Genomic DNA, 27,700 nt, shown 5'->3' with positions numbered 1-27,700 from the left:
CGCCTATGTCACCAGACAATGATTGGTTTCAAACAGCCCTGCATGTTTGGTCCATACAGTGGTACCTCGGGTTACATACTCTTCAGGTTACATACGCTTCAGGTTACAGACTCCGTTAACCCAGAAATAGTGCTTCAGGTTAAGAACTTTGCTTCAGGATGAGAACAGAAATCGTGCTCTGGCGGTGCGGCAGCAGCAGGAGGCCCCATTAGCTAAAGTGGTGCTTCAGGTTAAGAACAGTTTCAGGTTAAGAATGGACCTCCGGAACAAATTAAATACTTAACCTGAGGTACGACTGTACTTGGTTTTTGCTCCATGTTTCTTCCTGGTAAGTAGTACAGTGGTACCTCAGGTTGAGAACTTACCGTATTTTTCGCTCTATAACACGCACCCGACCATAACACGCACGTAGTTTTTAGAGGAGGAAAATCCATAGGCATGCCACCCGTAGGCATTCCCTCCATAACACGCACAGACATTTCCCCTTACTTTTTAGGAGGAAAAAAGTGAGTGTTATGGTGCAAAAAATACGGTAATTCGTTCCTGAGGTCCGTTCTTAACCTGAAACTGTTCTTAACCTGAGGTACCACTTTAGCTAATGGGGCCTCCTGCTGTCACGCACCACCGCTGCGCGATTTCTATTCTCATCCTGAAGCAAAGTGCTTAACCCGAGGTACTATTTCTGGGTTAGCAGAGTCTGTAACCTGAAGAGTCTGTAAGCTGAAGCATCTGTAACTCTAGGTACCACTGTATTACAAGCACTTGAGAAGCCATCTCCTTTTGAATAACTGGCAGTGGGATGCAGTTCCTCTTCCTGAATCTTTCTGATTAATTCAATTCTCAGAATCTATGTAGAAAAAAACCAAATATTGTTTTTGCCTGAGAGATAATGGGCAAAGGTTATTCTGACTGATGGGTGCAATCTACAGATATCTCAAACTTTGTTTTTATAAGGGTTTTTTGCTTTCCCGGACCTCCCTTCTATTTTAGCCTGCCTGATTCCAGATGAGGGAACAGAATCAGCACCACATCACTGGCTCTAAGCTGTTCATCTTTCCTTTGTTAATACTGAGATTGCAGCTGCCAAATGAGGTTTTCATGGCTTTGGAAGGCTAATTATGATAATATTTGAGAACGCTGTTAACAAATAGTGTTGAGGGTATTAAAAGCGATGCCTGTAGCTGAATTGGTTGTCCTCTGTAGTATAGGAATCTTTGAATCTTTTGGTCAAATGAGATACTTAATGAGTTTTTCAGTCACAGCACATTACTAAATTAGATGTTATGTAATAAAACAAAAGTACTTGCATACCATATGGACTTTTTATTTTGGAACCTGGAACAGGCGATTTCATTTTTAATTAATTTAATGGAAAATGAATAGTGAAACACAATGGGTGATAGCCAACTTCCTGTCAATTTTAGGGTAGATAAATGGAAAACTATTAACTTAAGTTAGTCCTGAGAAGTTTTAATTTTGACAGGTGTACTCTGGCTATATAATTATTAATGATATTATTTGGGGTATTACACATCTTATCAGTTTTGACATTCTGATAATGAAATACTAATAAGTGACTTTTGAAAATGATAATAATAATAATAATAATAATAATAATAATAATAATAATAATAATAATATCTTTATTGTCATTGCCCCCTCTCAGGGACAACGAAATTACTCGACTGCTCCATAAAAACACTAATTAAAACAATACAGCATAGTACAGCAAGGAAGATTAGATGACTTTCAAAGTCCAGGCTTCCCATTCAGGGCTGAGATCGCTCTGGAGAAGAAGCTGTTCTTAAGACGGCTCGTTCTTGTCTTCATCGTCCTGTATCTCCGTCCCGACGGCAGGAGCTCGAAGAGACAGTGACCAGGATGCGATGGATCTTTTACTATGTCCAGTGCCTTCCTATGGCACCTTGTGGCATAAATCTGCTCTAAGGTGGAGAGTGGGCAGCCAACAATGCTCTCTGCTGCCTTAACAACTCTGCACAACCCCATCCTGTCCTGGGTAGTACAGCTTCCGTACCACACACATAAGCCATAAGTGAGCACGCTCTCAATGGCACAGTGATAGAAGGCAAGCAGCAGTTTCTGCGGAAGATGGTTTTTCCTTAGAATTCTCAAAAAGTACAGTCTCTGCTGCGCCTTCTTCACAAGCCCCCTTGTGTTGACACTCCAGGACAGATCCTCTTGTAATTCAATGCCCAAAAATCTGAACGTTGTTACCCTCTCCACACAGACCCCATCAATCAAAAGTGGCTGGATATTGCTCTTCTGTCTCCTGAAGTCCACCACAAGCTCCTTTGTCTTCCTTGTATTTATGAGCAAGTTGTTAGCTCTGCACCACTCTGTCAGCCGCTCCACCTCATCTCTATAGTGCGTTTCACCCTCCCTTTCAGGGATGAGCCCAATCACGGTTGTGTCATCTGCAAATTTGACAACCCTATTACTAGGGTGAGCAGCGACACAATCGTACGTGTAGAGAATATAAAGGAGCGGACTGAGTACGCATCCCTGTGGGCATACTGCTTAAGAGAGCTAAGGTACGGCTTCTGAGATGCATTTTTGTAGAAAAATATTGTCTGCAATACATGTTTTTTCTATAAAAACAACACTTTTATAACATTTGTTTATACATATATGAGAAATTATATTTCACTTCCTGATCATATTTTATGTATAGCACACAGACCTAAGCCCTATTTAGATAATAATTTGTCCTACTAATTTTAGCTTCTGTTTGTAAGAACATGAAAAAAAGGGATCTCAACAAAGTAACTCTTTTTCTAAGAATCAAAGCATAACAAAGATCAGTAATAAGACAGCATTGTACATATTTTCATGGGGACATGACTGGAAATCCAATGCCACAGAGAGAAAGGAAATTAAGGACTAGGGCGGTGTCCACATTGATGTTTTCATTTTATCTGTGTGCACAATTTCCTGTTAACAGTCAGTGCTCTCTGTGTTTTGATCTTCTTGTACAAAACAATGCACAAGGATTAGAATTACAAACATTTGCATGACTGATGTGGAATTAACTTTTGTTGGCCCTTTCTGTTGCCACATTACTAGCCTAGTTTCTTCTATGTTGGGACTTTTATTATTTATTATTATTTTATTCTTAAAATAAATATTGGGGTGAATGTGACCCCTGTACCTGATAATGCCATTTGCTAGGTTGCCTACAATCCGATAAATAGGATTTATTATAAATGTAATAATAAATAAAATATTCCCTCCGAGGAGCCCAAGGAATAAAACATTCACCCGCTTCCTTGATTTATGTTCTGCGAGGTAGGTTAGGCTGACAGAGTGTGACTGGCCCAGAGTCAACCAGTGAGTTTCGCTTCATTTCACTTCAGTGGTCTTAGGAATCTGTGGATGAGTTGAAAAGATATGGGTTTTTTTTAAAAAAAAAGACCACCAAGCAATCAGAGAACGAGACCAAGAAGAAAAACATAACTATCACAATCTTGATCACAATATCCAGAGAGGCCATATTATTCAAGCCCTCAGGTTTGCTGTTCCTCTCAATATAGTTGATTAAAAGCAGCAGCTCCATCTGCTGGCACTTGACAGTCACTACGCACAGAGTGCATTTTAATGCCTCTCAAATTCTACGTGCCCGCACACTTGGTATAGTTAAGGTTAATATAATCTTAATTTTTATCAAGTAGCATTCATATTTGTATAAAATTGGTCTCTGAATGAGAAAATACATGCATTTCAACTCTAGGGGGTTTTTAAGGGTGCTGGGAGAGGAAACCTACAGTTTCCATGATTCTTGGAGTATATCTGGGTGCCTTAAATATATGGTTTTGTAGGCAGCCCTATTGGGATGCTGGTGGCGCTGTGGGTTAAACCACAGAGCCTAGGGCTTGCCGATCAGAAAGTTGGTGGTTCGAATCCCCGCGACTCGGTGAGCCACCATTGCTCGGTCCCAGCTCCTGCCAACCTAGCAGTTTGAAAGCACGTCAGAGTGCAAGTAGGTAAATAGGTACCACTCTGGCGGGAAGGTAAACGGTGTTTCCGTGCGCTGCTCTGGTTTGCCAGAAGCGGCTTAGTCATGCTGGCCACATGAAGCTGTACGCCGGCTCCCTTGGCCAATAAAGCAAGATGAGCACCGCAACCCCAGAGTCGTCCGCGACTGGACCTAATGGTCAGGGGTCCCTTTGCCTTTACTTAGGCAGCCCTACTTGCAAACACTGGGAGCTTCCAGGCAAAAGCTTCTTCAGGAGCACAAGAAGTACTCCAGGCAGCATCTCAGAAGTACATCCTACCCAGAAATGTTATACGATGTTAGTTAAGTGATAGTAGTACCCATGCTTATTCTGCTAGTCAACAGGCAGCAATCAGAACAATCCCCAATCCTTGTAGGTGTTAAGCATTCTGAATTGCACTGCTGGGCATTCGCAAATACCCTACCTAGAGCAGATTCCCAGGCTGTCTTACAGTCTTATCATTTCAGTCACGGACACAGCAAAAATAATGTTTGAATATATTTCTCCAAATAATGATTACATCTTACATTTCCAGCGACGCAAATACTAGGAACAGACTGTGTGTTGATGAAGCTGTTAGGGCACATCTGGAGCTGCCTCTTATCCTTCAATCTAATTTGCTGACAGTTGACTCAGGACACAGACGGCCAAAGCTGCTCCCCTGGGCAGCTCTTGGAAGCTGCATGAACATCACAGCAAGGATTAGCACAGGTTTTTTGTTTTTTTGTGACCTGGCTTGATCCTCTGCTACACTGTAAAGGAGATAATTCTGTGTGGGTCACCGGAACATACATTATGAGCACTGAGCATGGCATGAGCACATTGCACATTCTAGGGTGTGCACATTTCACGTTTGCTGATTGTGACAGTCCAGATGTGAAGCTGCTCTTGCATAATGCTTGTATATTCGTCTTAGTGTAATCTGGATAAAGCTATATGCTCTTTAGTTCATTGGAAACAACAAAAGATTTCAATGAGACTATTTTGTCTAATTTTCCTTCAACTGCATCATTATTTTCATTATCCCCATTAACACTTTCTCTTCTCATAGTAAACAAAAGGTACAGATAGGTAATTAAATCTACAACAAATCTGCATTTGCAAGCAAAATGTGAACAAAGATTTAGTCTTCGCTGTAGAATACTTGGAAAAGAAATGTTAAGGCGTATGGAACACTTAGAACACTAGTCCTTCTGCTGATAACTCTTTTCAAGATAGCACATGCTGGGCAGATTTTAATAAGTTCAGTATTCAGTTTTGCTGTTTCATCACTTCTCTTTTACAATATACATCTACAGCCTCTTCTGCAGTCAAAATCTGCATGTGAAGGGTTTCTTACTCTCAGTATATAGGAAAATGGGAAGGGTTGGATAACAATAAGCAAATGACTCACTTGTGTACTGTCTGCATGATGGAATAATTTATAGAGTCGTGAAATGCTGTAGACATATATTCTTTCAAACTAAGAGTGATTATGTGTTAAGGAAGCTACAGCTGAACAATGGCATTTGGGGAAGTTCCACATGACAATGTTAGGTTTATTTTCTCTCTGCATAGTGCTTTCCTTCCACACAGTGGGGTATATATGGGGAAGTATATGTGTGTAAATGATAGATCACAACCATTTCAGCTTTTAGCTAGATGTATGTTACCAAAATTAGCTGCTGTGCATTCCTTCTTAGCACATCTTTCTATCCTGGAGAGTAGCATACAAAAAGGAGAAAAGAAGCTAAAACCACACAGAGATGCTCTTGTGTTGAAACAAAAGGAGAGCATGTTAGCTAGCTATCCAGGTACAAAGGGGAATTGCTGAAATATTAACAAGATATCATTAAAAATAACTAGCTGCTGGAATTTGGAGGAGAGGAAAGGATAATGGTCAGATTTTGACAAAGTAGTTGAACCTGACTCCTATTGTTTTCAGTGTGTACTAAGTTCACCTAACTTAGCTCTGGCTCCACCCCAGATAAGTGTGGCACGCCTTTTACTTATTCATATTCACATACCTACAATGAATATTGTAATGGGAGATAGTTAACATTGTGCTCTGGTGAGTTGCTTTCTGACCAGCACCTCAAAAACAAATTATTATGTTAAGCATTTTAAAGCAACTGACAATGAAACAACAAAAATATACTGTATTTTTCGCTCTATAAGACGCACCAGACCACAAGACGCACCTAGTTTTTGGAGGAGGAAAACAAGAAAAAAAAATATTCTGAGTCTCAGAAGCCAGAACAGCAAGAGGGATTGGTGTGCAGTGAAAGCAGCAATCCCTCTTGCTGTTCTGGCTTCTGGGATAGCTGCGCAGCCTGCATTCGCTCCATAAGACGCAAACACATTTCCCCTTACTTTTTAGGAGGGGAAAAAGTGAGTCTTATAGAGCAAAAAATACGGTATATGAAACAACAAGCAGCCAGCAATTTTAAAAACAGCAGTTCACCAAAACTTTAAATTCAGTAACATGTTTTTAAAATGTAGTAGGTTTCACCTTATGATAATATAGGCACTTCACAGATCTGCCCAGGAAAGCTATTTCAAAGGTGAGATGCTACCACTGAAGAAGCTAATTCCCCAGTTGCCATTCACCTCATCTCCTGAATATTGGGTTACCTGTAGACCAGCCTGAGAAGCAGATCTTTTGGGAAGATTTCTATTGAAGAAGGCAGTCCTTTAAAAATCCTGCTAACAAGCCATTTGGGGCTTTAAAGGTCAAGAACAGCCCTTTCAGTTGTGCCTGAAAACAGACTGGTAGCCTCTATAGATCTTTTAGCACAGGCAAGATGTGCTGAATCTGGCGCATCCCAGCCTAACAATTTAGCTTCCATTTTCTCGTCTGCTCTATCCACCAGAGCCTTTCTTTGCATGCAGGGAAAGTCCTTAATTCACTGATGGTTTAAGGCCAGTCGAAGCCGTTCCCAGTATGTGACCACTGTCACATGCTAATAGTTTCTATGAGCCACAGGTGAGAGCTGAGTGCAGAGTGGGGACCAAAGATGGGCAAACCACCCCAGAAAAAGCACAATGTGTCCCCCCCACCAGAGGTACTAGCCCTGCTCTAACACCCATTACACCCCATGGCGTTAGTAGGTGATGTGATTCCCTCTAGCTAACACTATGTACACAGTACCAGCTTAACATACAATTGGTTGTTCTTTTTCTCAGTTTGGATTGAAGCTGGCGTGGGGAATAATGCATCAAAACACAGTATTTAATTTTTTTAAATGACAGATATGATTTGAATTACATGTAGATACGAATTACAACTAATGTTATGTGTACACTGCTTCTCAGACCAGCAGTGGTAGTGCACTGGAATCAGAGTTAATGGGGTAAGTTCACAGCCTTAGATGAACTCTCCCCTGTTCCTTCCCTTGCCTTTTGTCCAGTTTTATGGCATGTCATAGGAAACCACAGAGCTTGGGGAGCAATTTACCTCTGTGAGGAAGAGAGATTCCATCGTTTAAAGTAGGGAGGAAGAGGGTCAGAACAGCAGCTGTTCAGGCTCTTGTCTTGGTATATGCAAAATATTTTTAGAATACTTTTGTACTAAAGGAAATAAACATTTATGTAGGATTGTGAGCAGATCCACCCGGCCTTGGAAGTATGTACATTTTGTCCTGGGTAACATTGCTGATTAGATTTTGTATAAACATGTTAGTTAAACGACAATGTTAGTCTGAGTTTGCTATGAGTCGAGAGGGCTGAATTGTTTTAGGAAATGAGTGGCTCCGTGTTAACATACAAGAGTTAAAATCATGAAGGTCTGAGGACGTTTCTGCTTTTGGTGCTGAATTGCTGTGTGGCGTATTGCATGTCACTGTAATCACTCTGTGGTCTAACTCCCATAATTCTTAAAATCCCTGTGGCAATACGTCAGACTATCGATTATACATTTGCAGTGTGTTGTACGCCTATTGAGTAACAGTTATAAAGTGTGACGGATGAACACGCAGATGAATTCAGAGTTGAGATTACTTTTTTACTGCTTTCAAAAAGCAAACCATATTGGATATTAGATCATTATTATGGAATAGATGCTGCTTTTATAAATATAAATATTATGCCCACATATATTATAGGAGCATCTTATAATTCATAATTCTTGTCAGTTGTTCAGTGTTAGAGCTGAGATAATATTGAAATGCTTCTGCTTAATTTGGATTGAATTTTGTTCAGCCGATGCATTTGTCATTTCATTAGCATGGCAGATCATTAATCTCATTTATCAAAACTGTCCTATACTGTGAACTGAGCGAGCAATAACATGTTCAGCTACTGCCTTCATTTTATTTTGCAAGGATTGTTAAATTTTGTTGCAAGCTGTCTTGAGAATGAAGGCCAGGAGGTAGGATATAAATATTTGAAATAAACTAATAAATCTTTACTAAAATACCAACAGTGATATTCTTCCTTCCTGTTTGGAACATGGCCAGTCTCTAAGAAAATAGTTTCTTCTTAAAATCTGTTACCAAAGAATTCAGCCTCACTGTCATTTAAGTATGCCTCTAGGCCAGGGTGGTCCAATACATGGCCCCTCAAGGCCCTTTTTGGTGCGCGTGCATGCACGCGCACACACACACAGCCCTCATACTGCCTTCCCAAAGCTGAGTAAGCGAGCCGCTGGGCTTTGGAATTACCGGTATGTTGTGTGTGTATGTATATAGTCAGCCCCTTTGCTCTCTCTCATCAGTAGAGCCAGTGTGGTGTAGTGGTTAAGAGCAGTGGACTTGTAATCTGGTGAACCGGGTTCGATTCCCCGCTCCTCCACATGCAGCTGCTGGGTGACCTTGGGCCAGTCATACTTCTCTGAAGTCTCTCAGCCTCACTCACCTCACAGAGTGGTTGTTGTGGGGGAGGAAGGGAAAGGAGATTGTTGACCGCTTTGAGACTCCTTAGGGTAGTGATAAAGCGGGATATCAAATCCAAACTCTTCTTCATCAGCAGAGACTTCCGATTTAGTCTGGCTATTATGTGTGGTAAAAATTCATTCATGTTTAATTAAAAACACCTACCATAATTTGAATGCAAAGGCTCATGGTGCACATATCTTTTGTGATGAGCATGTTACATGTCATCTGCACTGCATATTACATCCTAGTTAGAATAATGTTGACCACAGCCTCGTCATGCATGTGCACAAACACTACATAAGAAGTGTTGTATAAGGGAACATTTTCATTTCTATGGGATTTGTTGTTGTTTTTTCTAGGCAGTCTTGAACAATTAAAATTATGTTTTGCTGCAGTTAAGAATCAGGATAAGGATAATAATAATAATAATGATTACCTCCTTTATTGCATTGTGTGACTATGCTTATCAGGTCCAATGTGCAAAGTATCCAGTAGGTTATAACTTAAGATACAGTACTGCTGCCTTGTACATTGCACTACAAACCAGGTTCTCTTACCATCTTAGCACTTTTCCACTTCATGATTGGATAGCTTTTCAGACTTAGGGTACAATTGATGGTATATTACTTGTGCTCAGGCTGTGTAAACACTATAAAGCACATTCAAAGCACATTATTCCTTCCTTAAAGAATTCTAGGCACTGTCATTGCTGAGAATTCTAACTCATTGAGGGGTGAATTGCAGTGCCCAACTTTCTTTGATTGAGAGAATGTGCTTAAAGTGTGTATAGCACGTGTGCTGCCTCAAGAAGCATACTTACTATGTACCGATATTTGTCAGATGTACATAATATTCATGAGCTGTGAGAAACTAGCTCTGCTCATTCGCAGGGGAGGGAAATAATGTAGTATTGGATCAAATTGCTAGGAGTACCAGTTGAGCTACAGAATATGAGGTCAAATAAGAAAGCAATGTGTTGCATTGGCTACTAAGTTGATAAAAAGGAACTGAAGTATTTGCTTGGTCTGAAAATCAGAAACAGTTGCTCAGCAAAATTAATATAGAGAGTGTAGTTAGGAAAATGGAGGATAATTTATTTATGTATGAAACAAAAAACCTTATGGATTTTTTAATCTGGAAGACATTTTGTGCTAAGTATGGTATTAACTTTATCATTTGATGCCAGTTTTGAGTAATATGGCACTGTTTTGGTATGAGCAGCATAGTCTACTCAGAAGGAATTGTTATATTCAGTTGTGCTTACTCCCAGGCAAGTGTGTACAGTATAGGCCTACAACATTAGATTCCTAATATTTACTATTTTAGGGGATTGTGTGGTGCTACCGATGTTTATACTAGTGTTCTCATGGCTGAATGAGCAGAACACTTATTTCCTCATTGGCCCAAGTTCCTGCATTGCAATAATGTTCCCACATCACAAATAATGTCATGCTTTGTGATCTTATATTAATTTCTTCTTAGAATTATTTATGAATTATTTCATAGAAAACTAAGGTTGAATTTTAATCTCTTATAGGTGGAAAGACATGATATGAATACCCTCAGCCTGCCCCTTAATATTCGCCGGGGAGGTTCGGACACCAACCTCAACTTTGATGTACCTGATGGTGTGTTTGAGTTTCACAAAGTAAAACTCAGTGCAGACAGTTTGAAGCAAAAGATTCTGAAAGTTACGGAGCAGATCAAAATAGAACAAACAGCTCGGGATGGGAATGTGGCAGAGTATTTGAAGCTCGTGAACAGTGCGGACAAACAACAAGCGGGTCGAATTAAACAAGTATTTGAAAAGAAGAATCAAAAGTCTGCCCATTCCATAGCCCAGTTGCAGAAGAAATTGGAACAATATCACAGAAAGCTCAAAGAGATAGAACAAAACGGTTCCTCCAAAAGTACCAAGGATACTTCCAAAGACAGCCTGAAGGAAATCCAACATTCCCTGAAAGATGCCCATGGGAAATCTCGTACTACTGGCCAGAGCAATGAGAGCAGCAAAACAGGTGTTCCAGGAGTCTCCTTGACACCACCAGTGTTTGTTTTCAGCAAATCCAGAGAGTTTGCAAACCTGATCCGGAATAAATTTGGTAGTGCTGACAATATTGCTCACTTAAAGAGCAGCCTGGATGATTTTAGGCCGGAAACTACTTCCAGGGCCTACGGCGGAAGTGCTACTATAGTGGCCAAGCCAAAATACACCAGTGATGATGAGTGCTCAAGTGCAACATCTGGCTCTGCGGACAGCAATGGAAACCAGTCCTTTGGCCGTGGTAGAACAAATGCTCTGGAAAGCCATGGGAAACTATCAATTCTCTTTGAGGGACTGCGGGAAATAAAGGAAGCACAATCCCAGTTGGCAGATGACATTGAGAATTTAAAAGTACAATTCAAAAGAGAGTATGGCTTTATTTCTCAAACACTGCAGGAGGAAAGGTACAGGTACGTTATTATGTTGGCCATTTGAAATTGATTTTCACAGATAGGTGAGAATGAGGTGGTGTCAAAGCAATGCAACAAAGAGAAGATTGAACTAAGTACCCTTGAACTCCACCCATGACAATGATCAGCTGCATGTACTACATAGGCACATGTTAATGCTTCCCCATCATATATGCACTTGAAGAGGCTACCACATTTGCTGTTAGGGTAATGTGTGAAGTGTATTCTCAGGGTTCTCAGCAGGCTTATCAGGTGAGCACTCATGGGGTAAAAAAAACTCTTGTCATGTTAATTTCTGTAATGACATGCAAAAACTTACAACTTAGTGAGAATGCCATTAATAATAATAATAATAATAATAATAATAATAATAATAATAATAATTTTTAAAAAGGTTTACAATGTTCAGCTTGTATTCAAGGTAGTATACTTTTCTAATGCCAGTAGGGTTTCAGCTGAGGGAAACAAAAAGTTACCCTGATAAAGAATGGTGATGATGCAACCTACAAATAAGGAGGGATGCAATTTTAATTGGATTTCACATAAAAGCCAAGTAAATTTTGTTTTTGTTAAGGTATGAGCGATTGGAAGACCAGCTGAATGATCTAACAGACCTCCACCAGCATGAGACAGCCAACTTGAAGCAAGAACTTGCTAGTATTGAAGAAAAGGTGGCGTATCAGGCCTATGAACGGTCGCGAGATGTTCAGGTACCAACTTTTGAAATTAAGTAACAGATTATTTTTTTGTTTCCAAAGAATTAGCCACTGTGGTCCAGTGATGAAAGCACAGGATTTTTTAGACTGAAAGATCTGAGTTCCAATTCAAGACTAGATTTGGGCCTTTGGAGATGGAGAAGGAAATCACTCGTGCTTCCTACTCTTTGTGTCTTTAAAAAGAACTTTTGCATCTTCCCCTCAAAGAAATACTGCGAATCCAATGCAGCTTTATTCAGATGACTAAGTGCCCACTGCATTCAATAAAGCTTATTCCCTTTCATGTTTAGGATTGTAGCCATAAACTCATAGCCAGAGCTTTCACATCTAACCACTAATTTTTCACATTTATCTCTGATGGAACTATAGTGTGGAAATGACATTGCCCTTGCAAGATAGGAACAACTGCAGTTCTCCATGGGAAAAATTATAACCTCCCTCACTAGGCTGTTGTGGGAATGAACAAAATAAGTATAGAAAAGTGCTATTGAAAGAATTGTTTAATCAGTCCGTGTAATCAGAGGATATGAGACTGAACATGAACACTGGCCGTTGCACAGTTCTCCTTCAAGGAGGAAAAAGACATCTACAATTCTGTGAATCTGTGTACTGTACATTTATGGATGGCTGGAGACAGGCAGGGGAAGAGTGCTCTTGTGTTCAAATCTGGTTGTCCACCGTGAGAACAGGATGCTGGACAAGATGGGCCATTGGCCTAATCCAGCTGCCTGTTCTAATGTTTTTGTGTTAGTACATTTTCAACTTTGAGGTGCATAGAATTATAGAATAGTAGAGTTCGCGATCAAAGAGTTGTAAATTGTTTTGCTAATTGATTTATGCACAGATGGGGGTAATGTCCTTAACTGATCAGATAGAATGAAAATGTATTTTATGTATGAAAGTGATGGTTCCTTAACTTTTCTTTCCCTCCTTCCTCTTCCTATTTTATACCGACAGGAAGCTTTGGAATCTTGCCAAACACGGGTCTCTAAGCTGGAGATTCATCAGCAAGAACAGCAAGCCCTGCAGTCAGAAACCGTTAATGCCAAAGTCTTGCTGGGGAAATGTATAAACGTAGTCTTGGCCTTCATGACCGTAATCCTAGTGTGCGTCTCCACCATAGCCAAGTTTATAGCTCCTATGATGAGAAGCCGTTTTCATATCATTTGCACCTTCTTCGCAGTAACTCTTCTTGCAATTTTATGCAAAAACTGGGATCACATTGTCTGTGCCATAGAAAAGATGATCATACCAAGATGAATCCACGATGCCCAGAGCATTTTTGTTTTTAAAAGAAGAAATACTTCTAAACAAACTACCAAATCTTTAATTTTGCAGTTTACCTGTGCAGACTAAATGAAGACTTTTCTATTGGGTATTAAAATGTGATGGTGATAACTCCTGGCAGTGTATTTCACCTCATCAGTCACCTTATATGAAATGAGGTGAATCTGTTATAGACTAATTACTTGTGTAAATCTTTCTGCCTTAATCTAATCTACTTTTTCTACGCTGCAGAAATCCTGAACAGTCAAGTCTTGAATACATGATCTTAACTAGACTGGGGTTTAGGAGAAGTATAGTATAAATAAGAAACAGCAATCCTAGTTGGGAGGTTGCATATTCATGAACAGTCACCTGCATCATTCCACTTTACATAGTCGCTACTGTTCCCTTATGAAGCATATGCAAACAATAAGCTGAGATTTACACACCTTGGAGAAGTGCACATTTTTGGCATCTCCTGAAGACAGATATTTATAAGGTAGAAACTGTGATGGAGTTTGTTATCTCTCTTGCCTGCTGCTGACATTGGCCCAATAGTCAAAGAGGATTCTTACTTAAACCTTGCCCCCAAATTGGTTTTGCCTTACAGTTTAGTTTATATTAAATATTATATTCCATTCCACTTCTGTTTCATGATCTTAAATATATATGCATAGCTGTCCCAACTGTTGAATAAATGAGGATTTGCCAATCATGTGGTCCAAACATGGGTATTTATCTCTTTTTGATAAATCTATGTTGTCTAATGGGAACTACTTTTTGGCTGAAATGCAGTGATAGGAGTCACTCATCACATCCCTTTAGAAACCTGCAGCTGTCTAGTGACTGATGTTGCCATGAGCAAATAAGAACAATAGCATGCAGTCCAAACAGTATAATCTTTTCGGCTTTTGTTTTCATTTTTGTTGTCCTTGGTTGTTGTTGGGTTTTTTTTTTTACTTTTGACCACTAAAATACATTGTCTGATGTATTTCTCTGGTGATAATTTGTGATGCTCTCCCAACATCTAGCTATAGCAGGGCAGTATTCTCAAATCAATGTCTTTAGCCTAAAATAATACCGCAATCACTGTGAAGTTTGTATTGAAATAAAACTTCATGTATGAAAATACTTGTATAAGATATGTGAATAAATATGGTTAGGAAGTGAAAAGGTGAGAAATACATTAGTGGTGCTTTTTTTGTTTGTTTAAAAAACGATGAAAAGGCATCTGCCAATTTAATTATCAGCACTGGTTGCAGAAGAATGTTGTAACAGTAATTTGCTTGAATTCTAATGAATTACCCTGTTGCACATGTCCCATTAATTTTAATGGGGTTCACACTAGAGAATGATGAAACTGTTAAGTTTCAGTTTCTCATGAGTTTCACATTTTTATAATTTTAAGTTTAGTTTACCACATTTCTGCATCCATTTGCTATTTTATGTTTTGGTTATGCATTTTACAGTAATGTACATTTCCCCCTAATATATGCATTTTTGTACACATCTTTGGGTTGGAGAACTGCGTCATGAAAATTAACAGAACTGTGAATCTTGAAAGCTACCTGTATTTAAATTCACGTACATTGTTTCAGGAAGTGTGAATAAGGTATGTTCACATTGGGCTCTTCCATACAGTAGTTTAATAGGAACAGTAAGTTTTTCTGTACTTTCATTAATTGTCCATTGTCCATATGATGTTCTCCTCCAAATCACTGACCTCCCTCAGTTTGGATTCTTTCATACAAGGGATGCTCCAAAAGGAGAGGGCGTGAGAAAATCTGGAGGAGGATAGAATGTGACTTGGAAGAGAATGCCATGTGGACAATGGAGAATTAATGGAGGTACAGGTAGGTTACTGTTGACATTAAACAACGGCATGGAGAAGTCCATTAAGATGTGAACCAAACCAGATTTCTCCCTCATCTCTACCTCACACAGGAGAAACTGTGCTCCAAGGGCACTTCCAGATGCAGGCATCTGCCTATGAATGTAATTGTGTAGAAGACTAGCACTGTGCGGTTGCCAGCCTGCTATAGTAAGAATCCTGCCTGTCATGGAAGGATCAGGGCTAGTGTTTACTTAGCAGTTTTAGTGCTAGGAAAGTAATAGTGGCAGCACTTGCGAGAATTGTATTTTGTTGAACAGTGAAGGCTTAGTAAAGGCTGTGCAGTTCTCCTGAGAAAAGCCCAGAGTTTGGAAAGCCCCCTTGAGGCTTGGCATGATTTCAGGAGCTAATTTGCTAACGATGTAAATACTGGTAAAGTTTGCACTTTAAAAATGGTTTAAAAAATCAATATGTGCAATGTTTTGTTTTCGTGTGTTTTTTTAAAAAAACAAACAAATGTGGAACTGAACTTGCTGACGACAAAGACTAAGACATCTGTCTATATATACAGCATTGCTAACTATATCGAGAAGAAGAAGACAATGGAGACAACAGGCATATATTATTTTTAAAGTCCTTTATTTTTCTATTAATTCCCCAATATTCCCTTATTGTTGCATTAAAATCTCTAATTTGAGGGAGGAAGAGTGTGGGTGAGTGTACTGGGTCTATCCCCCTCCAATGTCAGAGCCTGTGGAGGTATTGACCTCCATGCCACAGAGGGAAGAACTTCTCAAGTGAAGAGTCTGGTCTTACACATGTAAACTCCCTGCATGGGATGTTGGTGGTTCCCACAAGGAGCTTCACCCAATAAAAGAGGTCCCTCTGCAGATGTTTGCCTTCCCAATACATGGAAACAGTGTTGAAAGTGCAATTTATGGAATAGGGCCTACAGGCTTGCTCCCCTTCTCCCCCTCATACAATTCAAGTATGAGACAGAATACCCAAATAAACTGAATTCTTTGCAAAAGATCCCAAAGTACCCCTAATTTTTTTTTGGGGGGGGGGAATAGGAGACTAAACTGGGTGCCTTAATCTACATCATATCCTCTAAAATGTTCAGGATAATAGTTTGTTCCTTTTATGGATCCTTTTAGGTTCTTTTCCCCAAACCTCCTTTGGACACATTTGGCTATTTTCTTTACCAGATATGTTAAAGGCCAGGTTCAGTGATTCTGATAGGGTTGCCATACACCCAGAATTTCCCGGATGTAGCTGCCATTTGGCCCTCTGGGCAGAAATCACTGAAGTGTCTGAGGAAATCTGGATGTATGGCAGTCCATGTCAGAAGTGTAGATTTTGGTGAACTTTGCCCCACCCCAGCCCCCAAACTCAACAACTCAAATTCAAGAGTGGCACCCTGTGCAAGGCCAAAATTTGGCACCTCCCCCGTCTCTCAACTTCCGTTCTGCTCAGTTCAATATGTCATAGTTGTGATACACCGCTGAATCGCCTGGGCTCAGTGCCCAGTGCTGCAGAACCAGCCATGCTGCCCTAAATTCACCTCTGGTTCCACAAGTGGAAGCCAGTGCAAGGAGTCACACTAGCATAACAGGGCTTTCCCCTCTCTCACAAATCTGCTCTGGAGAGCCATGAGAACCCCCAAACAGCCTGCGGAGAGAAGATCATTCCTTGCCTGACAAAATGTTCTCTTTAGCTTTATGTGGAATTCCACCGTAGGAGTTTATCCCCTATGTCCTCTTAATCATGAGTTGTTGCATCTTGCTTATGTATTTTGACCGTGGCTAAATTTGTTCCCAAAGTACCTTGCCTGAACAATAGCAAGTTTTTGCAGTAGCATATGTGCTGTTGTTTTAAAGCTAATGTGCCAACTGAGTAATTTCCCGACCCTCCCCAGCTCTGGCCCCATGCGTTTCTTCTGGGTAATGGCATTTATTTTTCTTGGGACTTTGTCCTGAGATTACTTCCCTTCTGTTCAGGAGGATTTCCCTTGTTTTGATTACCAGCCCTTGTGACGCAGCTGTGGAATATCTTGCTTTTCCTTTGGTTCAACAGTGCTTTCCCATCTTTATTAATATGGGATATGACAATAGGGATATTCCAGACCATGAACTTGACACTATGCTCCAGGCACAGAAAGCTTTCTCTGTTATACATCTGTTTGCATCAGGCAATTTAAAAAACTATTTCTCCCTACCTGAAAACTACTAAGGATTCTCTTATATACTATTTAATTCTGACTCTAGTTTAGTATCCTTTTCTCTTTTTTACCCCCCTCAGGTGCAACAGTCATTTTTTCTTAATGTATCACCCATTGCTGCAAATGAGTAATGTCTTGTTTACACTCTTCTATTTTACATGTATAGTACTGCAGGCTGGCCTATTGAGATGATATGTAAAATATTGGGATGCTTTATGTTTTACAAAATGTGGGATTCACTTGTTAGTAGCTTTACTATTTTGAAGAAGAAACAAAAAAGATCAAACTTTATACTGTTTCCTGTTTCTTACTAATTTATGGTGCAGTCTTCTAAGTAATGATATAAACCACCATTCATCTCAGTGAAGCTTATGTAAGACCTGTTGAAATTAATGGAGCTTGTGCAATGCTTGACTCTACACAGAAGACACACTCTAGTGGGGATTTTCCCCATTTACATAGGAATGGGGATAATTCCAAAGGCTATCCAAGTGAGTGGCATGTGTTATGTCCAAACAGTGTCTTTGTTTACTTGAAACTTTCTTTAGAGTAACTGACATCTCTGCATTTTCTGTTCCTGGTCCTATCTCAGTTCCATACCAAACAGCTAAGATAAATCTAACATTTAACAGCTCACATTATTTTAGATTTTGATGCCACCGAAACACCTTCCAAACTGCAGAACAGAATTATATTCCAAAAATCTATTATCTGGCCTAGAAGAAATTAATCTTCAACATTTATCCAAATACACTGTCATTATTTCTGTGTCAGATGTAGCTTGCTGTATTTATATTGCTGCTGTAATTAGCTAGCATCTAAATGATAAAGCAGAAGAATTTAGCAGTGTTGAACAACAGCAGCAGGATGTACATTCAGGTTTGTAAGGAACAAAACCATCACTGTTAATTAACTCGGTGTATAATAATGATCTTGCCAGGTTTGTACAATCTCACAGCATTTAACTGAGATTGCACAGACTTGGTCCAGGAATTAAATGTAGCTGCATAAAAATATTAGGTCACAACTTGCCAGCACACTTCACAGAACCCTAAAGTCCCATTGTAAAATTTAAAAGCACTGGCTTTAATTTATTGCAATAAGGACATGCCTAATTGAAACCAATGTGATCATTCCAAATGTAGGAATAGAGGACTCCTGAGTCAGAAGTAAGCCGCTGTAGGAAGGGGGTATAGATAGACATGCAAGACAATTGCTGGGTACCTGAAGAAATCCATTACCAGATTTCTTCTAGACAAAAACTTGGATGAAGGAAAAAAGTGAGAAGTGGGAATCCAATAGAATTCATGGCCAGATACAGATTATAAGCAGAAGTTGGGAGCCATTGTAGCCAATACTGGCTTGGCTAAGGGGAAGGTGCATTGCAATCTGAAGAGGGAGAGAGCAGAACACTTTTAAAGCATTAATATCTTAAAAATGAGAAATACCTATTGCCCTTTGGCCGTTGTTGTTTTTTAATAGAATCTTCAGTTACTTTAAACTTTCCCAGGCCTTTTGCGGTAGCACTGATTTTGCTGGGCAGTTATACTGATGCCAGTGGAAGTCCCCCCAAGTATTACTGGAAATTGGTAAGGAGGCTTTGACAAGCACAAGGACCATAGCAGACCATTGAGCACAGATGCCCCCTTCATTCCCCTCCCACCCCAAAAAAACCCTTTGCAGTTTTTCATGAGCAACTTCTGCAACTGCAGAACATGCTAATGAAAGGCACAGATGAATAAGGTGGTCGTAACATTCAAATTGTTAGAGGGACGCAATGCAGAATTTGAAATTCTGTGTGCAAGCTTTCAGTGAAATTGATAACTCTCCTTAAGCCAAAATAATAGTATATAAATCATTTTGTTTCAATTGACTGAAATGGGAATAACTTGATTTTTAATGGAGTGCTTGAATTTACACCTGATCCTAAGTATATTTATTTTGAAGAAAGTTCCAATGATGTCAATAGCAAACCATTCCTCTTACAAACACAATCTATGCTGATTTGTTAATCAGATTTTCACTTAAACCAACCAACCAACCAACCAACCTGGAAGTTACTTTTCCAAAATATTAAAATAGGAATGACCGCACCACCATCAAATAATTAATCTACTATATTAGTAATTTGTTTGGTGGTATTGCAGTAACCATAACTGGCACAAAACCAGTTGGTTCTAATCAAATTTGTACACATCAAAACAATGATCTCTCTTAGAATGTCAGGTCCCACATTTTAGGATTACTTCATAACAAAGCTTTGTTTTAGCCAAACCCAGCTTCTTTGTGGGTGTACTAGTCAGAGGTTCACAGAAACATCCAAGGAACCAAAGTGAATTAAGAGTATACTCCCTTGGAACTGCCTTTCGTATTCACTTTGTGACTTCTTGTTATCTTTATAAGACTTGTGTCTGCAAACATGCATGTGTTTGCACTCATATCCTGTTTATGTGTATGTGTAAAACTGTAATGTGTGATGCAGATCTGAGTCAAAAGATTTAACTGCTACAATTTTTTTCCACAACAGAATCATGAATTCTCATTTACCTTATCATCACCATCATTATTTTGGCCTTGTATAGTGTCTTCTTCATGGAACACAAAGGTGCTTTTACTTTGTCAAATTCTCAATTATACTAGGTCTTGCTACTTCACTACTGAATATATTTATATATAATTTTAAACATAAAAAATCCATACTTTATGTTCTAAATATAAATCATCAATGTATTTTATAAGACTGTTTAGCTTCTTAGAAAGAATTTAATGCTAAGAGTTATATATTGCACTGTGTCAGTGTCTGCCTGGTTTGGTTATAAATGAAATGATGTGGCTATAGAATAAGGATGTGCAAAGTAGAACTAAGCAGATAGCATGTTTACATGTAAGCTAATTCTGCGTTAAAAAAAGATTATAGATTTCAGGCAGAACCTTTCAGGTTCCTGAAATACTCATGGAACCTTTCATGTCTTGAGTTATCGTACAAATCTAGGTTTAGAATCTTTGTTCTCAGTATGAATTAAAACACTGTACATACTGTTTGCATGGTGACTGGTTGAGTTGTCATGTAAGATTTTAATTTATTGCATATGTTTAGTGAATTAAGTTGTTCCTCAGACTTTTCCTTCCTCTTGTTTTTGTAAGTAATGCCAATTAGGCACTGTGGGGAAAGTCTACTTAAAAGTCTTCAGAACAATCCATTTTCACTGAATGGCAATTTTGTCTCTGTGTATGTAACATACAGTGTAACCATACCACTTACATTTTGTGTGGCACTGTGTAAATATAAATGTATTTGCATTCTTTATTGTGTTCTGTAGATTTCATAAGGTGATAATGACTGCCCCAAGGAGCCACCTTTTAAAAAAACAAAATAAAGGTTTTTAAATTTAGTTGTTATTATGCTGGGTTTATTTAAAATATGTCCACTATAAATTACATTTTTTTCTGTTTTCAGAATGACAATAACTGCCAATAAGAGAGGAAAATATACATAGTGGGGGAGACACAAACATAATAGCAGAGAAGCAATTAAAGTAATGGAGTTGGCTGGGATGGCTCAAGACATTTTGTTTCCTGAGATGAAGGAAAGGATGGTGACTCCCCTAATCTATGTACAAAAGTTAACCAGACTGGCAGCTGAAACCAAGAAAGGCTGTGTTCACACTTCCATTTACTGTACACTCACTATCTTTCTAGTACAGTCATACCTCGGGTTGAAGTTGCTTCAAGTTGAGCGCTTTCGGGTTGCGCTCTGCGGCAACCCAGAAGTAACAGAACGCATTACTTCCGGGTTTCGCCGCTCGCGCATGCCCAGACGGTCATAATGACGTCACGCGCATGCGTGGAAGCGGCGAATTGCGACCCGCGCATTGCGTTCGCTTCAGGATGCGAACGGGGCTCTGGAACGGATCCCGTTCGTATCCAGAGGTACCACTGTACTGGTTTCACATGACACTTTCACAATGTCATGTGAACATCCACGTTCACATGACATTTTCTAAAATGCCTATGTATCCTATACTTCGTTACTAAACACTACTGTTTGAATGCTGTTTCTCAAACTAGTTTCGCACCAGTTGGAGTCCTTAAGCCATTTCTAACTCATTTCTAGCAAAAGTGTTAACACCTTTGCATAGGATGTTATGCTTTGTCACATGCCCACAGGCGAACAGTGGTACCTCGGGTTACAAATGCTTCGGGTTACAAACATTTTGGGTTACGAACTCCGCTAACCCGGAAGCAGTAACTCGGGTTGAGAACTTTGCCCCAGGATGAGAACGGAAATTGTGCACCGGTGGTGTGGCGGCAGCAGGAGGCCCCATTAGCGAAAGCGCGCCTCAGGTTAAGAACGGCTTTGGGTTAAGAACGGACCTCCGGAACGAATTAAGTTCGTAACCAGGGATACTACTGTATAAACAAACGGAAACTATTTGAAGTCAGTGCTGATGTGAACAGTTGGGAGGCGGGGGAGTAGCTGTGGTCCCTTGTACATGGCACACTATCTGGCCACCATGGCTACTGGCAGATCTCCATGCACATTTCCCTCCAAAATATAGGGCGTTTTCTATATGGGCACATCATGGTAAACTCAGAAGAAACGGGTCTGAGGGTCCCACATTTTATGCAGGTTGAGATCAGGAGCATGGGCGTAGCCAAGGTGGAACAGGGAAGGGCAGCTGTCCCCTCTAGAACAAGTAAAACAATAGAAATACTTAACTAACCAACCAATCAGGTAGGTTCCGCCCCCACCTAACAAAAGTCCTGCCCTTACTAACAAAAATCCTGGCTACGCCCATGATCAGGAGTAGGTTATCTTCAGACTCAACTAGATTTTAAAAAACCAAACACACCCTCAAATTCTTACAATTGCTCTCAAAATGGCTAGTTCGAGCGATCCACTGGTGTTTCTGAGAAGCAGTACCCTCCATGCACCCACTCAATGAATAGTGCAATAAACAAAAATCTGCCCTTATTCCCTTATGGGGAACACAAGAGCCCTTATAGAGTTCTTTGTAGGTTCTCCATTGGTCGGAGAAAATAACAGGCCAACCAGAGAATATTGAGAAGCAAAGCAGCTCGTAAGTCTGATCTTTATTGTACTGTTGCAACACGATGCTCCCCTCACACGAAGGAAAGGAGGAGGACCCAGAACAAAGGTGTGCCTGCCCTTATATAGACATTTTAAATTGCCCGCCCTTGAGTCTAAGACCACCCCCAGAAAAATCATACCCACATCACAGAAAGGAGTGTAGCTCAAGACCACCCCCCAGATACATCATAACTACATCACAGAAAGAGCTGTCTACAACATAAATTTGAGTGCATTGTTTATCTCCTGTCTGGCAGACCTGTTAATGGTCACTTGTTTGGATACCCTGGGGAGCCTGGCCAGTCTTTTGTAATGACAAATACTTAGTTCCTGAGCCAGGTCACAGGCTCACCCTATTCATACACAGACATACCCTTAAGACAGGATCTGTGAACAAAAAGACAATGGGGAGGCTTTTCTATTTTCCTTCAACCTTGCAGAGACATATTTGAGGTCAATTTGGGAGGGACAAAATGGTTTCAGCACTTTTTCTGTGGGGTTTCAGACATGTGGTTTATATATGCAGTTATGAATATTTTATCTATCTATCTATCTATCTATCTATCTATCTATATATATGACCTTAATTTTTTTTATTTCAATAGTTTGATCCCTACTAACATTGTATGGAAACAAAACATTTTGACTGCACTATTCATGTTTGGGGAAACATTGCAGTATACTGTATAACTACATTCATTCCAAAACGACCTTTTCCATATCTGTGGCTAGGGGGACTAATTGTAACTACAAATCTGTATGTCTGATTAGTACAAAACAGGTGAATGGCGTGCGTTCTTCTTTTCATGAGAACTGAAAACGAGTTACGTTGCAGGATGAACCATGTACAGCTCTTTTGTTTTTCCTGACCACTTGAAACTTAGGAAAACGTTACCAAACGGGAACGAAGAGCTTTGTTTCAAGTAAATTTAACAGCTTTGTGCCTGCTGGGAAGGAGCTCATATTTAATTCCATGGGGCTGACTCCTAGGAAAGCCGGGTCAGTCAGGAGTGTACCCTAAAACTCGTTCCCCGCCCCCCACGCCTGAAGTATTGGTTCCCTCTCATCAAAGGTTAGTGCACTTCGTTTTTAAAGAACGCAAGAACCGCCTCCTTCCGATTAGAACGGACTCTACTTTGGGCGTAATCAAGCAGTGTTCCTGAGAGGCGGACAAGCTAAGGGTTAACACAATTAGCCCCGCCCACTTTTGCCTCCGCGCGCCGCCTCCCGCCTCTTGCATCTATTGCATCGTGGCAACCACGCTTCCGCATTCCCGTGATGCCCCGGGGCTGGCGAAGATATTGTCCGGTGGGTTCCAGGCGCCAGCTGACAAAATGGAAAGGTAGGCGAGCATACGGGTCCCGGGAGGGCTCAGCGGAAAACGAGAGGGGCGGGGCGAGCGGAGCCGAAGCGCCATTTTTAAACAGCCGAGGCAACCGATGCCCGCCTGAGGTGGCGGGTAAGCGAGGAAGGGAAGGAGGCAAGGGAGGGCCGGCGGGGCAGGGCTGCTCCTGAGGCGGTTGGCGCTGCCCGCTTGCTTCGCGGTTCTCGTTCTTTCGACGTAGGTCGGTCAGCCGCTTTCCTTCGTGGGGGTTGGGGGGGGGGCTGGAGGCTTCCCTTCCCCGCCCGCCTTTCGCCTTCGCGACGGCCCTCTGAGGTAGGCCGGTGAAGGAAGACCGGCGCCTCCCCCCCCCCCGCAAAAAAAAACCCCAGTCCCAGTGAGACGAAACACGGAATATTTTCATCCAGGGCTTTTTCTTTTCTTTCCCCGCTATCAGGAACTTTCTTCCCGCACCTCTCAGGTGGGCGCCATTGCCATTATAAGGTAGGCGTTCACGGTGAGTTTCTCTTTTTCTACAAAAAAATAAAAAAATAGCACTGTACAGTAATGCCACTCCAGATAGTTTCACCGGTCAAAGGGATTTTTGTAAAATACCGCCAAGGTGCTCGTAAGGGAATGCTGGCTAACCGCTCTAGTTCTGCTGCTCTTAAAAGTTGCGTGCAATGTAGCTGCACTGATTTAAGCAGCTCTCTAGAAATAACCGCTCACAGTTTTATAAGCATTTGGAAACTTAACCACAAGGGGTCAGTATAATCCAAATGGATTATTGTCTTCTATATTGGACAATTAGCATCTATCCTAATATTTATTCTGGTATCTTTTATCAAGGCTGTTAATAATAATAAAACACAAATAATAAAAGATATGGTTTGAAAAACGAATCTTTTAAAAACAGGGTGAGATCCAATGAGGAGACTTAGTCTCACCCCACTCCATCTGTTTTGGGGAGCTGTGCACGGTAGGAGAAATCCCATTGTGCAAGCAGACTTACACTATTGGATGTCACCCAGTAATCATACAACAAATAAAACTTCACCTATACACACTAGATATGTATTTAATTTTTCAGCATGTAACTTTATTATAAGTATTAAAATTTGTGTTTCAAATCCATTGACCTTTTAATTGCAAGACATTTTCTGGCAACCCCAGCTCCTCAAATTTTATTTAGTGGGCATGCTTTAAGCTCTGGAGTAAAGTTCTTTTTACTAGTTTAATGTTTGTGCTTAGTTTTGGTTTATAGCCTATCCTGTGCCAAAGCCTGAAGGCTTGTATTTTTACTATTAATTATTTTCTCTTCCTCAATAAGTTTAGGCATCATGTGTCAAATAAACCAAATGTTAATTGTTTTACAAAACAATATTAGTCATATCGCATAGCTAAAACCATTGGTAGCTTCAGTTTAGTGCCTAGCAATGGCAGGGAAGATTTTAGCAAGGCATTCAATGCAGGCAAAGTGTTGAATATTGTACTGGTTGTAACTTGCATCTGTCACAAAGTGGGATGCATTATCCTCAGAGGATATTGCACAGTTTGGCTGTCTTCTGTATAATCCTTCAGAGTAAACAGTCCTGCGGGAACAGAACTTTTGCACCCAAAGAAAAAAATGGTTTAGGTAATGGGGAAGTTTATACAGTGCTTTCATAAATTAACTTTGTTTAATGTGGTTGATTTGAGAATGAAATCAGATTAAAACACACACACTATATATATGTATTTTCAAAGATACCCTTGTCAGAAATAATGAAGCTTTTGAACATGTATTCAAAGCAGAGCCTTTTTAACCATGAATCCATTGACTACTAATTGGGTGCTTTTCTGTTTGTACAGGTAATTTGGCCTCAAGGGATTCCCTCAGGAGAGAAAGAGGTCTCGATGACGGTGGCAGGCTTGTGCTGACAGCTTTATTAACATTGTCATCTCATTAACATTCAGTCAGAATGGACACTTTTCCACATATCCTTTCATCAGTCGGTGGAAGTGGAGATCTTAGCTCACAAGCAGAAGTACAAAAACTGTTAAATGATGAAAGAATGCGGTGTGAACACCATAAAAACAATTACCAAACTCTTAAAGCAGAACATGCAAGGTATAGTATGCTTTCTTTCTTTTTGATGTTGAGCTATTTAATTAAATGTTTTGATCATGAAAATAAAATGTAAGTTTTCTATAGCTAAACTAGTTGCAGTACTAATCAGATGTTAGACGAATAGTATTCAAGTTTAGCACACTGCTACAAATTTTACTGGGGAGTAGGGGCTAGTTTGCAGGAACTTGATGACAACAGGTGGATTTGCATGGTTATGTCGCAGCCACCAGGGGTGGGTAGACAATTTTTGGCTGGTATTCCCTCCTCAATGTGGAAAAGGCACCATCGCCCAAAGATACACAATGCACCTTCACACAGTGACGTCCTTTTCTGTGCCCTGGTATTTCCAGAGGGGACATACTGGGTGGGCATGTGTGCTGTTGGACGTTGCCTTCAGGCAGTGGCAACCAGCTCTTCCATCTGCCCAACATTATTTCTTTGGCCGGTATGGGCAGTGTACTGTTGAAGCTTGGCAAAAGCACACAAACTATTTGCCAAATGGAGCAGCCTCCATGCAGTTCTGTTTCACTTTGCCATTGTATTGCTTCTAGTTTCTGTGAATTGGGCCTCAATTTCTTGGGATGTTGAAATTTCAGTTATTTAGGGAACAATTCTAACTCTTCTCTGCTTGGTAGGGCTTTATGGAGTAGCAGGTTGGCAGATACAGCTCTCCTGCACAGAAGGTGGAGAATTGGCAGATTACTGTGCCAACCTGGAGGTGACCGTCATGTGACTGTAGTAGGGCCTGCTTAGGATCCAACATATCCCAGGCCATTTCAGCCCTGCCCCTGGAAAGTTCTGTTTTGGAGATCCACTGGTTGCTGCCAGTAGGAATCCTACTAATGGCACTTCCACATTTTTGGCAGGTGGGAGTGGAACTCTGTGCCAGATACAGGCTGCCACGACTAGGTAGAGGGACACTTGCACCCAATCCACTTCCCCCCAGCCCACCACAAAGTGGGGGTTGTATTGTTGTGCTAGTGTATTTAAAAATATGTACAATGTTGATTTTGTGTTTGTGTTTATTGGCATTTTCAGTATAAAAAACTTTCTAACAGGAAGAAAATGTCAAAGCTGACACCCAGAACACCTCCATGGTGTTGCTGCTCTTACGTCTTTCAAACCTCTCCTTTTCTGCGCAGTCTTTTGGCACAACTCCCTATGTGTCATATTAACTGTAATTAAGCCTAAGTATGTGTAACTGAAATGAAATGATATGCTTCCCCTGTTTATCCTACTTCCCCTTTCCTCTCCTTTCTCTGTTATCTTCAATGTGCCAAGATATGGATCAGTAAACTGAAAAGCAGATACATTGTAAAATGATTTCTTTTCAGGCTTCAGAATGAATATACAAAATCACAAAATGAGCTCAAACAGTTGTTACGTGAAAAGCAGACAGTTCATGATAAATTTCAGTGTCTGCTCGGTGAATTCCGAGATGAATTGTTGGATAAATCAAGAGAAGTAGAGGAGTTAAAGAAGCAGGTACGACCACAATTCTTTCTGTTAAGTTACATTATTCATACACAGTATCTTAATCCACATTGCTAATTATGGCTGATGTTTCTGTTAAACTGTTACTGGTATCTAAAGAACTGCAGTTGGGGGATATAGTTCTTACTTTTCTTACCACATATTTCTTTTGTGGTAGTACTGCTGTTGTGACCCACCTTAGATCAGCCATGACCTGATAGTGAGTCCCAGCCCACCAGTTGAAGACCAGTGGCTTCGATCATGTAGGAGTACTTTGTGACTATTTTTCTCTTCATTCAAAATATCTCCATACCATACTGTGCTCAGTTTCAAAAATAAATTTGACATGA

The 27,700-nt window shown here is 40.3% G+C and overlaps 2 protein-coding genes across 16 annotated transcripts in view; both read left to right on the top strand.

The window, feature by feature from the left end:
- The window catches only part of TMCC3 (transmembrane and coiled-coil domain family 3), a 90,910-nt gene extending 74,652 nt beyond the window's left edge, over positions 1-16,258 (top strand). For both annotated transcript variants that reach the window (XM_053407227.1, XM_053407228.1), the window contains exons 2-4: positions 10,404-11,320; positions 11,895-12,030; positions 12,994-16,258. In XM_053407227.1, the coding sequence (XP_053263202.1) occupies positions 10,404-11,320; positions 11,895-12,030; positions 12,994-13,296 (1,356 nt within the window). In that variant the 3' untranslated portion in view covers positions 13,297-16,258. The remainder of the gene's footprint in view (positions 1-10,403; positions 11,321-11,894; positions 12,031-12,993) is intronic.
- A 7,457-nt stretch (positions 16,259-23,715) lies between these two features.
- CEP83 (centrosomal protein 83) overlaps positions 23,716-27,700 on the top strand; it is a 34,383-nt gene continuing 30,398 nt past the window's right edge. For 5 of the 14 annotated variants that reach the window (XM_053407412.1, XM_053407408.1, XM_053407402.1 and 2 more), the window contains exons 1-3: positions 23,833-24,284; positions 25,619-25,877; positions 27,212-27,362. In XM_053407412.1, coding sequence (XP_053263387.1) covers positions 25,729-25,877; positions 27,212-27,362 — 300 coding nt within the window. In that variant the 5' untranslated portion in view covers positions 23,833-24,284; positions 25,619-25,728. The other 9 variants (XM_053407404.1, XM_053407411.1, XM_053407403.1 and 6 more) reach the window with 9 other exon arrangements.

Source organism: Podarcis raffonei, chromosome 10 (genome assembly GCF_027172205.1).
Source record: "Podarcis raffonei isolate rPodRaf1 chromosome 10, rPodRaf1.pri, whole genome shotgun sequence".
In the NCBI taxonomy this organism is placed as follows: domain Eukaryota; kingdom Metazoa; phylum Chordata; class Lepidosauria; order Squamata; family Lacertidae; genus Podarcis; species Podarcis raffonei.
Note: the sequence above shows the minus strand (reverse complement) of the source record. Positions and strands in the feature narration are given on the sequence as shown.